Raw genomic sequence first — 15,066 nt, forward strand, 5'->3', positions numbered from 1 at the left:
AAAAGCACTCATCGGGTTCAGTTCCTGGTCATGGCTGTTCATACATACTATATGAAGAAAGGTACTGAAAAGACAAACAGCGTTTAACATAAACTATTTCTATAATTAAATTTATAAATACAAACACTACCTATTCATGAATTAAAGTATTATTTTTTCGGCGGGAAAGCCTTTAATAGCTGATTCAGTTGTCTGTGGGTTAGTTTCTTCTCTCCTGGTACGAGGATACCTTTCTTTCCCTGCTCTCGCTGAGTTTTCATTCTTTCACTGTACTCCTTGTAACATCCTTGGAATGCTGCCACTTCCTTCAAGCACTGTACCTGGTCGAACTCTGACTTCTTGAAACAAGCGAACATAACAGCCATTTCTTGCATACAAGCTGCTTCTTTGAGCTGGTCTCCTTTTCCTGAAACTGTTTTCTTCAACTGTAGTGGTAATAACATTTGAAACGGCACTGGCTCTCTCTGCGGCCTTCTGGCACACTTCTGCGTGGGGCCCGCAAATAATACATAGTTAAGCCTCATTTTGCTTTGGTAAAAGCGGCTATTTATATGTAAATTAAATAACTATTGCAATTCCCCAAAAATAAAGTTAGGCAACGCAAAGAGGTTATAAAATTCGCGTTCCGTAGCTCATATTGAACCGCTCGATATTATCACGCATCAAATTGACATAAAGAAAGAGACAGATATAGCATTTTCTTTATTTGTTGACAGAGATAGGGCAAGTAAGCTATGCTTAAACCTAGCGATATTCCTATTGGACCAGCAATTTGACATTGACATTCTTGAAATCGAAGTAAAAATAAAAATACCCAAGGTTTTAACTAAGTACTCAGGAAAAAAAATGAAAAATAAACCTTTAATACCAACGCTAATCAACACAAGCTGGAGTCATTGGAAAGACCAAGAAGACTGCTATGTGAAGTAGTTGATGCAAGAGAAGCTACCTCCCCAATGAATCATCTAAATCCGTGGTTCTTAAACGGTGGTCCGAGGACCACTGGGACTGGTGGTCCCTGGAGGCATTCCAAGTGGTCCGCGAAGCTTTGCTTCGTGACGTTGTTTATCCATCTTACTTGACAAACAGAAAAAAAAATTAAAATTTCCCGCTCGCTTCGCACGCGTATTCAGAAACGTTATGCCCTCGTTTTTACATTTGTCAACAAACAAAAAGTTAAAGTACGTTTGGGCTACATTGTACGTAATTTTGGTTCTGAGTCTTAAAAAATAATTAAAATTTCCCGCTCGCTTCGCTCAAGTATTCAGAAACAACATGCCCTCGTTTTTTCATTTGTCAACAAACAAAAAGTTAAAGTACGTTTGGGCTACATTGTACGTAATTTTGGTTCTGAGTCTTAAAAAATAATTAAAATTTCGCGCTCGCTTTGCTTGCGCATTTGTAACTAGTGCCGGGCCTAGAATTCGGAAGTTAGTAAAGAAAATGCAGTCACAAAAATGTCATTAAAATAAAATCTTTAGCTTTTAGTTTTTTGCTAAATAATAAAGAAATTAGTGCTAATTTTAAAGTGTGCTTGTATTCTTTATCAAAGAACCCTCAATTTAGACAAATCAATGGGGTGGTCCCCGGCAAGCCAAACTTTTGGTAAAGTGGTCCCTCATGACAAAAAGGTTAAGAACCACTGATCTAAATACACGCACACAAAAACGGTTCCGATACCAGTGAATCAATCAAACCCGCAACATTTGCTTGTTGCAAACTCGTAGAGATAGTGGTTTAATCCGTTAAGTCAAAAAAATATTCCTATATAGAACTTTGGACTGCTAACAAATATTTTTTTCCGGGTTCACGTACTTACTGTCTTCTATTTGCGATTTTAAATCATGCATTTATTGCACGTTGGATTATCGGCGAGTACCTAAGGTATTATCTTTTCCTTATAGACAGACAATAAACGGTAAATCTTTAACTGAAGACGATACACACCTCTGACTGTTTAGGAACTATAATACCTATTACCTACTTAACTACTCAGACAACTATGGTTCGTCACCACAATGAGGGTTGTACGCTTCAAGAAAATCCATCACCTTCAGGTCAACCACGATACTGAAAAAAATATAAACAATTAGACGAAGTCTAGCTACCTATAATAGTTATGTAGTATCTAGTCGTTGAAGGAATCTGTAGATCCAAAAAATCCTTTTGTAGTCAGTAATGCAGGTGTAGGTAAGTACCCAATGCGACATAACAACGTGATGCCTTTTGGGTGCGCAAAACTCCACTAATATCTAAATCGCAGTACTAGAATTTTACTACACCAGTAAGCCAATCATAAATAAAACAAATAAAAATTACACCTGAATTGATAACTGGATAGTAAGTATTGTAACTTTATAACTGTTATAAAATATATCTGATCTGGCAATAAAACGTGTAACGAGCTGATTAGCCAGGTAGGAAACTTTAGTTTTTGCACTCGTTAATGTAGGTACCTAAACTTCAATGTCCTTGTAAAGTTTACAGAGGAAAAGTACCGACTTATTGATACTTAGTATACAAAAATAGAGTCGGAATAGTAGGTACCCATCATTTGATATATTTACTTGAATTGCAATTTCCTCGAACAGAAATTTAGCAGATTGATGAAAAGTCTGCCTCAGGATAATACAATACAATACCTGTTTTTTTTTTAAAGTAGGTAATCTTGTTTAAAAATATAAATTAGGTACTAGAGAAGGCAAATTGCAGTGCAAATCAGTCAAATTCGTCTGACGTCTTCCCTCTGACATGAAATTGATGACTGATTGAACATTGATGGAATTACTATCACTAAAGAAAACCAAACAAAAACACTAAAGAAAACTCTTCCATGAACATTCACAAATGCATACCCCCATACATGAAAGCTAACTAACACTAACATAAACCGACTAAACTGACCCTCGCTTGTTATGTCTAATGTTTTGAGTCTGTGTAATTAAATCATTATCATTATGATTTAGGGCCTTAAGATTTACTGCGCTTATTTCACACTACACTACACTACAATAAACGAATTAAGGTTACAATTGAAAATGCGCTGAAAGATAATAAATCATATAAAAAGGCAACGCAACTGAGAAATGACATTATTGTCTTTCAAACCGACAAAAATGTAAGTAGCCTTCTAAGATGTTTGTCTTTGGGATAAAAAATCCGCATTTAAATCAAGTGTTTTTTTTTCTCATTATATCATCATAATAATTCTCATAATTCTCAGATAACACTCACCTTTTTTGAATATCCTTATTAAGCATTTCTCTGTCCTTTCAGATCTAAAATGAAATACTTCTCAGCCATCCTCCTGATCGTCGCCGTGGCCTCGGCCCAGCCCACCAGGCCTAGCATCTCCGCTATCCTCGGACAGCTCCACGAGGCTATCTCGGCCCTGAAACCTGAACCCATTGCCGTCGGACCCGCCGTCGTTGAAGCCAGCCCCGAGCCCATCGCCGTCGGCCCCGCTATTGTTGACCAGCCTCAGTACGAGCCCGTGTCCGTCGGACCCGCATGGATTGACGCTCCCATCGCTCCTTCTCCCGTGGCCATCGTTGATGGATCCGCTGTCGCCGATGTGTCTGCTGCCGCTCCCCTCGTCCAGATCATCCTGAACATCAACCAGGCCTCTGACCTCAGCCCCATCGCTGTCGGCCCCGCCGTCATCCCCGAGCCCATCATTCCTACGCCAGTCCAGGTTGTGGATTCCGCTCCTGAACCCGTGCAGGTTGTGGAGGTCGCCCCCGTCCCCGCTGAGCCCGTCCAGGTCGTCGAGGCTGCCCCCGTGCCCGTGGAGCCCGTCGTCATCGGCACCCCCGTGCTGCCCGAGGCCGCCGTCGTCCTCCCCGAAGAACTCAACTAAAAAAACAAAGACTCACCTTTAATTAACAAACTCTTATAAATAATGCACTACTCATGATTACTATAAATATATAAATAAAATACAATTGTTATTTAAGAGACAAAGCTTTGATTTTTATAACCTTACACATCCATTAAGCTGGCTGCATTTGAAGTATGTAGGATTGTAGGTAGGATAAACTCAAGACGTCATATTAGCTGATGTCGCCTTCGCCGCTACCACTGATTTTGGCATCGGTGGATGAACGCGATTACAGTGGCGGTAACATTCACTATGTGATGCCAGTATCGCCAGTACAGACGTTATAATTTTTGTACAAACTCTTTAGATAAATTCCTACAAAAAAACAGAATAACACTGATAGAAGAGACTGTTTGAATTCAAATATGTATCAACAGATTGTTATGTCCTCGTTGGTCTAGTTGTCGCAAGTGAGGCTGCTGAGCACGAGGTCTCGGGTTCGATTCCGGAGTCGGGCCGAAATCGCTTTGTGGGTTTTAGAAGACTTTCACAAAGCAGCCCGAAGCCTGGAAGTTGGTGATTGATTCACCCGTGCATCGGAGAGCACGTAAATGTCGGTCCTGCGCCTGATCTCTTTCCGGTCGTGTCGGATTGCCGTCCCATCGGGCTATGAGAGTGAAGGAATAGGGAGTGCACTTGTGTCGGCGCAAATGCTTGTGCACTATAATATGTCCTGCGCAGTTGGCTAATCTCCTTACATGAGAACAGCCGCCGTAGCCGATAATCGGCTAGGAGGACATCATCATCAGTCATCATGTCAGGAATATCGTGTGAAGAAAACCAATTTTATTGAACTCTCTTGCCAAAAAATTCTGGTATTTTTGTCTAACTGACTGCGGATGATCGTTATTCCATAATTAAGGCATCTGCACCAGACGTGACCCGAATACCGACAAGACGTCTAAGGCTGGAAACAGTGCTCGACCGACGGTCAGCGCTGACCGTCGGTCGAGCAGTTTCCATCCAGCCTAAATGGCGAGTTTACCGTAGGTAGTAGGATTGTGTTCATGCCCACAACGTCCAACACTTATTTACTCTATAACATCACACTTCTTTTACAGTCAATTGAGAATTTGAGATCGACATGATCCACCTACCTATACGACTGGAAAGCGGAATCAAAAACAAATCAGTTATCCCTATGTATTCTCCTACATATTAGCTTAAGTACCTAAATACTCTCTTGTGTACTCATTCATATAACTATCTTATGATGTACTCCCCTATAAGCTCGCCCTCCTTATGTACTCCCCCTGTATTGGGTTATCTGAAACAGGCGGCTATTTACATCGGGGTGCTGCCAAAGTAGCAAACCTGCCACTGGGCGTCTCAAAATCTGTTCAGTTCATACTTTTGCGGTATTGTCAAATTGAGAGATGTCAGAACAAAAAAGATAGTTGGTCTGGCAAACAGATTCGGAATTTTCATCCAGGTAGGTGTAGGTATATAGAATGTCTTGTCTACTTATAAAAGTAGAAGAAAGCAGAAAGAAACGAAATCCTGCGACACACAGAAGGGACATACTTTTTTTAACTAGCAAAAAAAAGATGAAAAATAGGTAAGTAGGTACCTAGGTATATATTTTGTTTGAGAACTAGAGGGTAGTGTCACTATTAAGGATGGTCAGTCAGTAGCTACAAAAATACTATCCTCGCCTGAAAATTTTCGACGTAAACTGCAAAATAATAACTTCCAAACCGTTGCAGTGAACCAAAGAGATTAGATAAAGAATATACGTTTAATGTAATTGCATCTAAGTAACAGAAGCAAAGGAAAAAAAACTTCAAAATTGATACAAAAAACGCACAAAACATAAATATTGTATTAACCACTATACCTATGTATTACATTTCTAAAACTTTTAATTCTGCAATCGGGCGTGATTTTCAGAATTGAAGAATTGCAAAATTGATTATTCCTTAGTTAGGCTACTCTACTACGCAGAACTAGAACTATAGGCAGAATACGTTGCGAGGGAGCAAGGATTTTAACAAATTATGTTAAGAGTATCCTTATTCAATACCAGAAGTGCTGTGGTTGATAGGCAGCTAAATCATGACTTTTTCAAAATTTAACTTTGTATTTTAATATCTCATAGATCACCTAGTTTTAACTAGCTGCTGTACTGTAGAACAGTAAACATTACCGTTAGGATTTTAACAGTCAATACGGAAGTCCAATGAATTGAAATAAAACCTAGACATAGATTCTTATCTGATTGGGGTAATATATTAGAGAAGCAAGCTTACAGCCTAATCCTAATAGGTAGTAAAAATATGTAGATTATATTAAATTGTCCAGTAAATTTTTAGATAAAACACTAATATAAATAGTTCGTGGACATTAGAAACATCACAGTCGTGTAAAAAGCAGACAAAAGTAAGTATACCTACTCCTCAATTACCCAAGTGCTAAGAACCAAGGGTTCTTTATTAATTATTATTCTTCATACAGATAATCGCGTCAAATTAACTGGTTATACTATATACTGGGTACGTAACTAATAATAACAATTTGCAGATAAATCAAAATGAGATTCCTGATCGCCTTCGCCCTCATCGCCGCCGTGGCTTCGGCCGCCGTCAGGCCCACCCCTGCGGGCGCCGAGCTCGCCGAGCTGCAGGAGATCATCGCCGCCATCCAGAGCCCCAGCACCGACCCCGCCACCGCCGCCGCGCTCGAGGAGATGCTCCTCGATGTGTTGGGCGTCAAGCCTGAGCCCGTCGCCGTCGGCCCCGCTATCGTCGAAGCTGGCTCTGAGCCCATCTCTGTCGGCCCCGCCCTCATCGACTTCCCTATGCCCGACGGTGGCGTCATTGCTGAAGAGTCCATCGTTGCCCCCGCCCCCGCTGTAGTCGCTCCCGCCCCCGCCGCTGCCAGCACTCCCCTGGTCCAGATCATCCTGAACATCAACCAGGCCGCCGCTGAGGCCAGCCCCATCGCCGTCGGCCCTGCCGTAATCCCCGAGCCCATCCAGCCTACGCCCGTCAATGTGGTGGACTCCGCTGCTGAGCCCGTGCAGGTTGTGGAGGTCGCCCCCGTCCCCGCTGAGCCCGTCCAGGTCGTCGAGGCTGCCCCCGTGCCCGTGGAGCCCGTCGTCATCGGCACCCCCGTGCTGCCCGAGGCCGCCGTCGTCCTCCCCGAGGAACTCAACTAAACTTTATACTATTAAGTACACCAGTCGTCGTGATATAAAATCTCCAAACACAATCTGTCTTCCATACCTAAACCGCAATACCTGCTCCTGTTATAGGGAGCTGAAACCAAAATCTCGGATCATGCAATAAACAATAGTTTCTATTCTATTTTATGTTTTTCTGTACTTAACCCCTATTTACCATTAGTACCTAGCACAATTGCTATGGTGTCTATGTCATTGCTCAATAAATACTTACTTATAACATATAATATATCATATCACATAAAAAATCAGATTGGGCCCACCATAAAGAAACATACATTTGAAAAACCGAGGACTTATCTTATCATTACATAATTAATTAGTTAAAAAGACCTACCGATTATGCTAACCACATTTTCATTTAGACATTATGTACAATCAGAAAGTGAAATGTATGTAGGGTTTAAAGCAAATTCGAAGAGCCACAAAACATGAAATAACTGGAGTACCGTAGGTAATGTTAATCCTTTTCAGCCAAACAGTGGCGGATTTACCAATAGGCCAAGTAGGCCAGTGCCTAGGGCGGCAGATTTAGAGGGGCGGCAAATTTAGCAATTTTTTTTACAGGTTTTTTTTATAATTGAGTATATGAGTACACAATCCATAAATAAACGATTAATAAACGCAAAATTAATAAACTGTAATATATACTTAGGTACTTACGTGATCATAAATTTTAAAATATTCTAATAGCGTTTCAATAAAAAATCCGCTCGCTTCGCTCGCGGCTTTTTCATCATTCCTGGTTTGTTCTGCGCTCTTTGAGTCCTCAATCTAACAAAAAGTTAAAGCACCGAAGTAGCAAAAACAACTGACGATTTCTAAGCTGTTTATGAGGTGGAGGACTTTTGTGTCCCAAAACTGGGAAAATTTCGCGCTCGCTGCGCTCTCAGCTTTTTCATTTTATACTGGTTTTTTTTTCAAACTTGTTTGAGTATTTTTGTGTTCCAAGACTCAAAAAATTTCGCGCTCGCTGCGCTCGCGCCTCTCACTTGACAATGACTATTTTCTGATTTCTTTAGGTGTTATTGCGTCCCAAACATCAAAAATTTCGCGCTCGCTACGCTCGCGGTTTCTTCTCTTTACAGTGCTTTTTTTCCACTCTTGTTTGGGTAGGTATTTTTGTGTCCCAAAACTAAAAACTTTTTCACTTTACGGCGGTTTTTTTTACTCGTTTTGGTACAAAATTATTGAGTTTTGGAACAGAAAAGTTTTTACATTTGTCGTTTTTTTTGGGGGGGTACTCAATAGGTAGTCCGCCCCGGGTGCCACCCGATGCTACGCCCCACTGAATCATAGCACCCGAACTAATGAACCGATTTCAATTTAGTTTTTTTTGTACTACAGATGTTTTACGAGCGAGTGTTCTTAGACATGTTTGATGAAAATCGATTGAGCCGTTTAATAGTTACAGAGGTTTTACGCTTCAAAGTCGTTGTCATATAAACTTGTTAATATTAAACTCCTCGGTACATAGAGGCTTGCAAAAATAATCTAGTAACTGACAGAAATATCATTAAGTTCACAATCATTAGAGGCGGCAAGAATTGAATGGCCTACTAGCGGCAAGTTTGTAAATCCGCCACTGCAGCCAAACCATTCGATAGTTTCAAAATTACACTATCAAACAAAATTACACTATCAAACAAAATCATTTGTTCACTTAGATACTAAATAAGCACTATAGCGTCTATAGCACTATTACTAAATAGTGATTACAGGCTAATTGGTTTCAGACGATTATAGACCTGGGTAGATCTTTTGAAACAAAACCTAATTATAGTTATATGCAACCAAGGTTAACCCCGTAGGCAGGAAATGTTCCTTAATTTTTTGCATATCTACAATTTATCCCATAGAAATAGAATATTAGATAAATCGGTAATCCAATGATTTTTAGTAAACCCAAAATCACGCGTTAGTAAATATGTTCTCCTTTTTATAACTACAAAATCAGTATCGTGTTTTTATTTATGTTGTATTGATTATTATTAGGACATTCAGACATAATTCAAAATATCGCGGGTTTTGTTGTTTACCTTAATACGGGCCCGCTACAAACTTCTTGAGTGTCCGTTTTTTTTAATTCATACCTACCACATGTAGTTATCTGGCAGGCATTGCTGATCTATAAAACGGCAGTGGGATCCTAAATCTATAATTTATCCAATAGGAGAGGGTACTGTGAGCATACCCACAGCCCTGATTTGCCATACTTATTTCTGCTTTTTACATGTAGGTACTACTCTATATACCTCCTTATTCGAGTATCATCATCTCCAGAGTCTTTTTCCAACTATGTTGGGGTCGGCTTCCTGTCTAACCGGATGCAACTGAGTACTGTGACTGCCTGTCTGACCAGCCTCCTCAACCTAGTTACCCGAGCAACCCAATACCCCTTAGTAAGACTGGTGTCAGACTTACTGGCTTCTGACTACCCGTAACGACTGCTAAAGATGTTCAGAGAGTTACCTACAGTTTAACGTGGTCATCCAAAACACAGTCATTAGTGTCCAAGATATCCTACATGTACACTATCTCTTATCTTACAACCAACTGCTGACAAATAGAATATTTAGAATCCCGGTACCCACAGTTAATACTTCCTTTGCACAAAGATTCTCAAATTATTTATTTCCTTATTTATACAACAAAATCTGTAAAATCTGTAAATTTAAAGACGACACGGCGCGCGTAATTCAATCAAAGGTTACAAAATATTTAAATGATTTAACATATAACGAAGTAGAACAGCTACTAAAACCCACACGGTAAGAGGATGTAAATTTTTTGCACATTATACACACACACACACACACACACACACACCCTCAAACTCACACACCTCGCACACAAACACACACATTGTCTGTTTGTTATAATTACTTTTAGTCTTGTACTTGTATTTTGATCTCACTAGTCCTTAAGGAAACCGTATTGTTGATAGCCGCGATACAGGCTTTGCCTAGTGCGGTTGTCATTGTAAATTATTACTGTATACTCTGGAATGCCTAATAAAGATTTATTATTATTATTATAAATGTATGTCTCTTTTTGACCTCGGGACTACAGAGTCCCGGATTTTTGGGAGGCGAACGTGGGGCCGAAGCCAACACGCTGAAGCCCTTTTGAGACAACTTTAATGAAATGGTGACACAAAACCGACGATTATCCCTGTATACACTATAGAAATGTACCCAAGGACAATCCCCGGTTCTGAGCTAAACTATTGCTAACTATGGATGAAAACTACTTGGGCTATTGTGATGGGATGCTAATGGACTAGGGATGGGGAAACTACGGGAACTATGGCACCTGCCGATAACAATGTTTGCACACGTAAAAATGGCAGGTGGAGACTCGCCAACTCACTTACTGGGCCCCCGGGAATCAGTCACTGAAAAGCAACAAGAGGGCAACAGGGACATGAGCGGCTGAGAAGGGTGAGGATACCTCGGCGGACTTTAAACGCAGATCACGCGCTCCCTGTGGGTCCAGCATCACCGGCCCACTCGCCACTTACCACGAGGCACCTACCCTCCGAGCAGGACTAACCTTGCTCTAGCGACTCCACTCTGACCGGCCGATGAAGGCAAGCCAAGAGGCGGGAGACCTATCCCCCGTCATGCTTCACTCCGGCAAGCCGGAGGTGGGGGACAGTATACTCTCCCTGGAGCACTCGGATATATAGCCCCGCGGGGTCGCTACTCCCCGTCATCCGCCTCAGATGCCCTGCGGGGCTTATTATTATTATTATTATCTTGCTTACTTGTTTATTTACTCTCTTATATTAGTAAGTAACCATGTACATAATAGGGGTAAACCTCTATTCATTCCCTTATCTATTTTCTTCTTATAATCATCAAATATCCCCTCTCGTTACTGACCTCCTCGTCCTTTACTGACTAAAACCAGTCATGTTCCGACTGTAGCCTTTTACCAGGGCGATAACTCTTTCGAAAAATCCCTCAGAATCACTTCCTAACGTAATCGCTTTTGTACTTCCTTATTAACTCCCTTAAGTACCTACTGTCCCTATGTACTCTTTCTATATGTATACTTACTCTTACCTGAATTTACCTAACGAATGAATATAAGATTTTCAACCCATGTGGCCACAACCTTGGCTGGAATTGCTCCTGATGTTAAGTACTTAATAAGTATTGAAACAATGCCACAGCCACCTTTGAAAAGTAGGTTGCAAACTTGCTTATTTTACTATCTCCTTATCAATATTCAATAAGGAAGAAGCTTCCACACGGTTTAAGCATCGAAATAAAATCTATTGTATTTTCCTTAACCATCAGGTGTAAATTTTATACCTACGCACGCGTGGCTATTTACTAGTACAATCAATAAATAGATATAGAAAGATTAGTTAATTATAGAGGTAAAAATATTCGATAAACTTTCATATAAATAATGTGCGAAAATTTTAAGCATCATAGTCGTGTTAAAAGCTGACAAAAGTAAGTACACCTCCAACCAGGCTGCTAAGAAAAGTTCTTCATACAAAAATTCGCGTCAAAGGAACTTGTTATATACTTAAAAAATAATAACAATTTGCAGATAAATCAAAATGAGATTCCTGATCGCCTTCGCTCTCATCGCCGCCGTGGCTTCGGCCGCCGTCAGGCCCACCCCTGCGGGCGCCGAGCTCGCCGAGCTGCAGGAGATCATCGCCGCCATCCAGAGCCCCAGCACCGACCCCGCCACCGCCGCCGCGCTCGAGGAGATGCTCCTCGATGTGTTGGGCGTCAAGCCTGAGCCCGTCGCCGTCGGCCCCGCTATCGTCGAAGCTGGCTCCGAGCCCATCTCTGTCGGTCCCGCTCTCGTCGACTTCCCCGTGCCTGAAGGTGGCGTTGTTACCGAAGAGTCCGTCGTCCTCATCCCCGCTCCCGCTGTGGTCGCTCCCGCCCCCGCCGCCTCCAGCACTCCCCTGGTCCAGATCATCCTGAACATCAACCAGGCCGCCGCTGAGGCCAGCCCCATCGCCGTCGGCCCCGCCGTCATCCCCGAGCCCATCCAGCCTACGCCCGTCAATGTGGTGGACTCCGCTGCTGAGCCCGTGCAGGTTGTGGAGGTCGCTCCCGTCCCCGCTGAGCCCGTCCAGGTCGTCGAGGCTGCCCCCGTGCCCGTTGAACCCGTCGTCATCGGCACCCCCGTGCTGCCCGAGGCCGCCGTCGTCCTCCCCGAGGAACTCAACTAAAGAAAGAACTCATGATTTAGACCTCTAACTATAATATCTTAATGCAATAAAAACGAATAACAACAAAACTTTATTTTTTATTCTTAAAATACAATCGGACCTCACATCCAACCCTCAGTTAGCAGAGTGGTGTTCATTTCATACTTATACTTATCTGATATTTGTAAATCCGTCAAAAATGTAGATAAATACACAATTACAAATGGTAATTTACGGTACCCTTCCGTGGCCAATGTTTTTTTCGATTATCCTAATTTTGACCGGTATTGAATATTACAAAGCCTGGTGAGATGGTAATGTTATCAAAGTCCCAGAGATAGAGGAATGAGCCACATTGCAGAAAAGTTTGGATATCACGTCAATTTCTTCTAAAGCAGGAACGTGCCTTTTGGCTGTGGGGGAGGGGATGTTGGCTCTATGACTTCTTGTCCCGTCCGTTGTCAAACATCGGCACCTTGTTTGACGACATCGCTTTAGGTGCCGTCTAGCTGTTTACTTTCTTTGGGTCTTCAGCCGCAGGGCGGGCAGCTTTGCACGGTAAGCAAATATAAATGACATCATAAAAGTCAAAGTTCCTTAATCTGTGGTCATAGGTTGCAAAGTTGTACGTCCGTCCCACTTTTGTTGCCCCGACAGCAACGGTGTACCAGCCGTAGAAGCCAGTGGCTTGGAACGCGACGATGACATGAGACCAGATAGTATAGAATCCAAGAAAATCTATTAGCAAATCTTGTTTTCAGTGGTTCTGATACCGGCTAAATATCTAATCTTTGAAAATGTGAGTACAACCATTCGTCTTCCTACTTATTTATAAGCTCAACTTAAACAGACTATCGGCCGACCAAAAGTTTGCTGTGTGCCACTCCTAGGCATATTTCTGTAGTAGGTACAAGATTTTTATAGACTTGACATTATTATATACCGTCATTATTATATCCTGGCACCATGATTTTCTTCACCGTATATACAAACTGTAATAGTGGGTCCATCCGATACCAACTTCACACAGACTTTCTTAATATTATTAATATTAGAATTTTGTCTGCGCAACAAATCGGTGCATACAACAGTGTGAGCCATTATAATATGCCTGTCTGCACCAATATCTTGTCTTTATATTTTAACTCAGATTTTTACACACAATTAGGTACTTCAGATTTTACTCAGACTTGCAAGTTCGTACAGATATTTGTTCAAACTTAAATTCTGTTTCGTGTGCATTCACCATAAGAAAATTAATGCAGTTTCTTTGGTTGTTCTTTTTATTAAGACCGCACCGCGGATTTTTTGATTTTAGATAGCTCCGCCCACTACACTTCCGCGTCTATCGCGTCGCGCAAGCTATACTCTTCACTCAATGTGTCAAATTTGAATTTCGCGCCAATCGCACACGCCGAGGTCAGCGCGGGGTCAGGAGAACCGAACAGGGAAGATAGGGAGCCGTAACTTACCTAAGTTTTTTATTTTTTGATCGGATTTTTTTTTTGTTGTACTTACAAAAATTATTTATAATGAAAACTTTTTATGAAGAGTAATATGATAATTTGGACGCGTATGGTTGTGTGTATGTATGTGTGGTGTGTCGTGTATGTGTGTTTGTATATCCAGAACGGATGAATCGATATGTATTTAGGTTTTTTTGTTTGAAATGAAATTAATCGGGAGTGTTCCTAGCTTTATTTGGTGAATATCGGCCCAAGATGGCCGCCGCCACAAAATGGCGAATAACATATTTTTTTTACAATTCCTTCAGTATGGATATCAAATGAAAGGGCTTGATTAGTATGTAGAATCATGTATAATATTATTTAAAGTCCAAGATAGCCACCGCCAGAAAATGCTGAATTGCATTGTTTTTTTATAGCTCTCTCAATATGGGTATCAAATGAAAGCGTTTGACCAGTGTTAAATAATTTATACTAATGTTATAAAGAGGGAAGATTTGATTGTTTGTTTCTGTGGATTGTATAAGCTCTGAAACTGCTTAACTGATTTGATTTGCTTTCACAATTAGAGATTTACACTATCCCCAGTGAATGTAGGCCATATTTTATCCGGGCACAGGAAGAAGTTCCCCGGGAATGCGGCTAAAATCGCGTTAAACAGCTAGTAAAAATTAAGTGGTTAAGGAATAAAAGCGTAGCAGATCTTGTGTGTTATGTATGCTATAAATTATGTAGTGAAGCTGTAAGGTATCAAAGAAGTAATGAAGCTAAGTAATTCATTTTTAAACATATTTATTAAAACTGAAATATAAATAATAATATAATCAGGCCTCTGTCACTCGACGTACTTGCGCGCGATAAATGCCTACCGCTCGCTGGGTTACCGGTAGCCCCACGCGGCTCAGGGCTTTCAACAGTCACGCGCGCCGCGCGCGTTCCAATATTATTATTTTTATTTCGTGGCATGTTATGCTGTTGGTTTTTATTAGGTTTTTTAAGCTACCTACTAAAAAACTGATGGATTATTTTGAGTTGTGTTGGTTTATATGCGACTATTGTAAGATTTAGAAACATTTTATATTTATGAACTTATCTAGTAATTCTATTTTTTTTTTAATAAATTAATACTTATCTACTTTATGATTTTAACAACAGAGATCATTAGGTACTTATTTTACTTTAGATACCTACTTAGTTATATGAACTGTATTGTGAGTTTTGTAGCTCAAAACACATCTCGAGTGTAAGTAGGTATAGTTCTGGTCCAACTTAATGACGACTCGAAACATTACGCGTGTCGCTACGCAGAAACCAATTTTAGGTATGTATCAACACTCGACGGAGTTGTACC

At 41.0% G+C, this 15,066-nt stretch overlaps 3 protein-coding genes across 4 annotated transcripts; 2 read left to right on the forward strand and 1 right to left on the reverse strand.

Annotated features, from left to right (window-relative positions):
- Positions 1 to 82: 82 nt before the first annotated feature.
- On the reverse strand, positions 83 to 649 carry LOC124638348. Its single transcript, XM_047175292.1, has one exon. The coding sequence runs from the start codon at positions 522 to 524 to the stop codon at positions 150 to 152; it is 375 nt and encodes a 124-aa protein (XP_047031248.1). The 5' UTR covers positions 525 to 649; the 3' UTR covers positions 83 to 149.
- Positions 650 to 2,974: 2,325 nt separating this feature from the next.
- On the forward strand, positions 2,975 to 7,185 carry LOC124638107 (KH domain-containing protein 3-like). 2 transcript variants are annotated; one of them, XM_047174960.1, is made up of 3 exons: positions 2,975 to 3,118; positions 3,277 to 3,826; positions 7,005 to 7,185. In XM_047174960.1, exons 1-3 carry the CDS (start codon positions 3,087 to 3,089, stop codon positions 7,035 to 7,037), a joined length of 615 nt encoding a protein of 204 aa, XP_047030916.1. In that variant the 5' UTR covers positions 2,975 to 3,086; the 3' UTR covers positions 7,038 to 7,185. The 2 variants fall into 2 exon arrangements, with proteins under 2 accessions (XP_047030916.1, XP_047030915.1); XM_047174959.1 differs by lacking the exons at positions 2,975 to 3,118; positions 3,277 to 3,826 and adding an exon at positions 6,115 to 6,259 and having other exon boundaries at positions 6,401 to 7,185.
- Positions 7,186 to 11,274: 4,089 nt separating this feature from the next.
- LOC124638407 (KH domain-containing protein 3-like) lies at positions 11,275 to 12,338 on the forward strand. The gene is made up of 2 exons (XM_047175362.1): positions 11,275 to 11,530; positions 11,631 to 12,338. The coding sequence occupies exon 2, from the start codon at positions 11,641 to 11,643 to the stop codon at positions 12,268 to 12,270; it is 630 nt and encodes a 209-aa protein (XP_047031318.1). The 5' UTR covers positions 11,275 to 11,530; positions 11,631 to 11,640; the 3' UTR covers positions 12,271 to 12,338.
- Positions 12,339 to 15,066: the final 2,728 nt, after the last annotated feature.

The sequence above is a fragment of the Helicoverpa zea genome, chromosome 17 (assembly GCF_022581195.2).
Source record: "Helicoverpa zea isolate HzStark_Cry1AcR chromosome 17, ilHelZeax1.1, whole genome shotgun sequence".
NCBI lineage: Eukaryota > Metazoa > Arthropoda > Insecta > Lepidoptera > Noctuidae > Helicoverpa > Helicoverpa zea.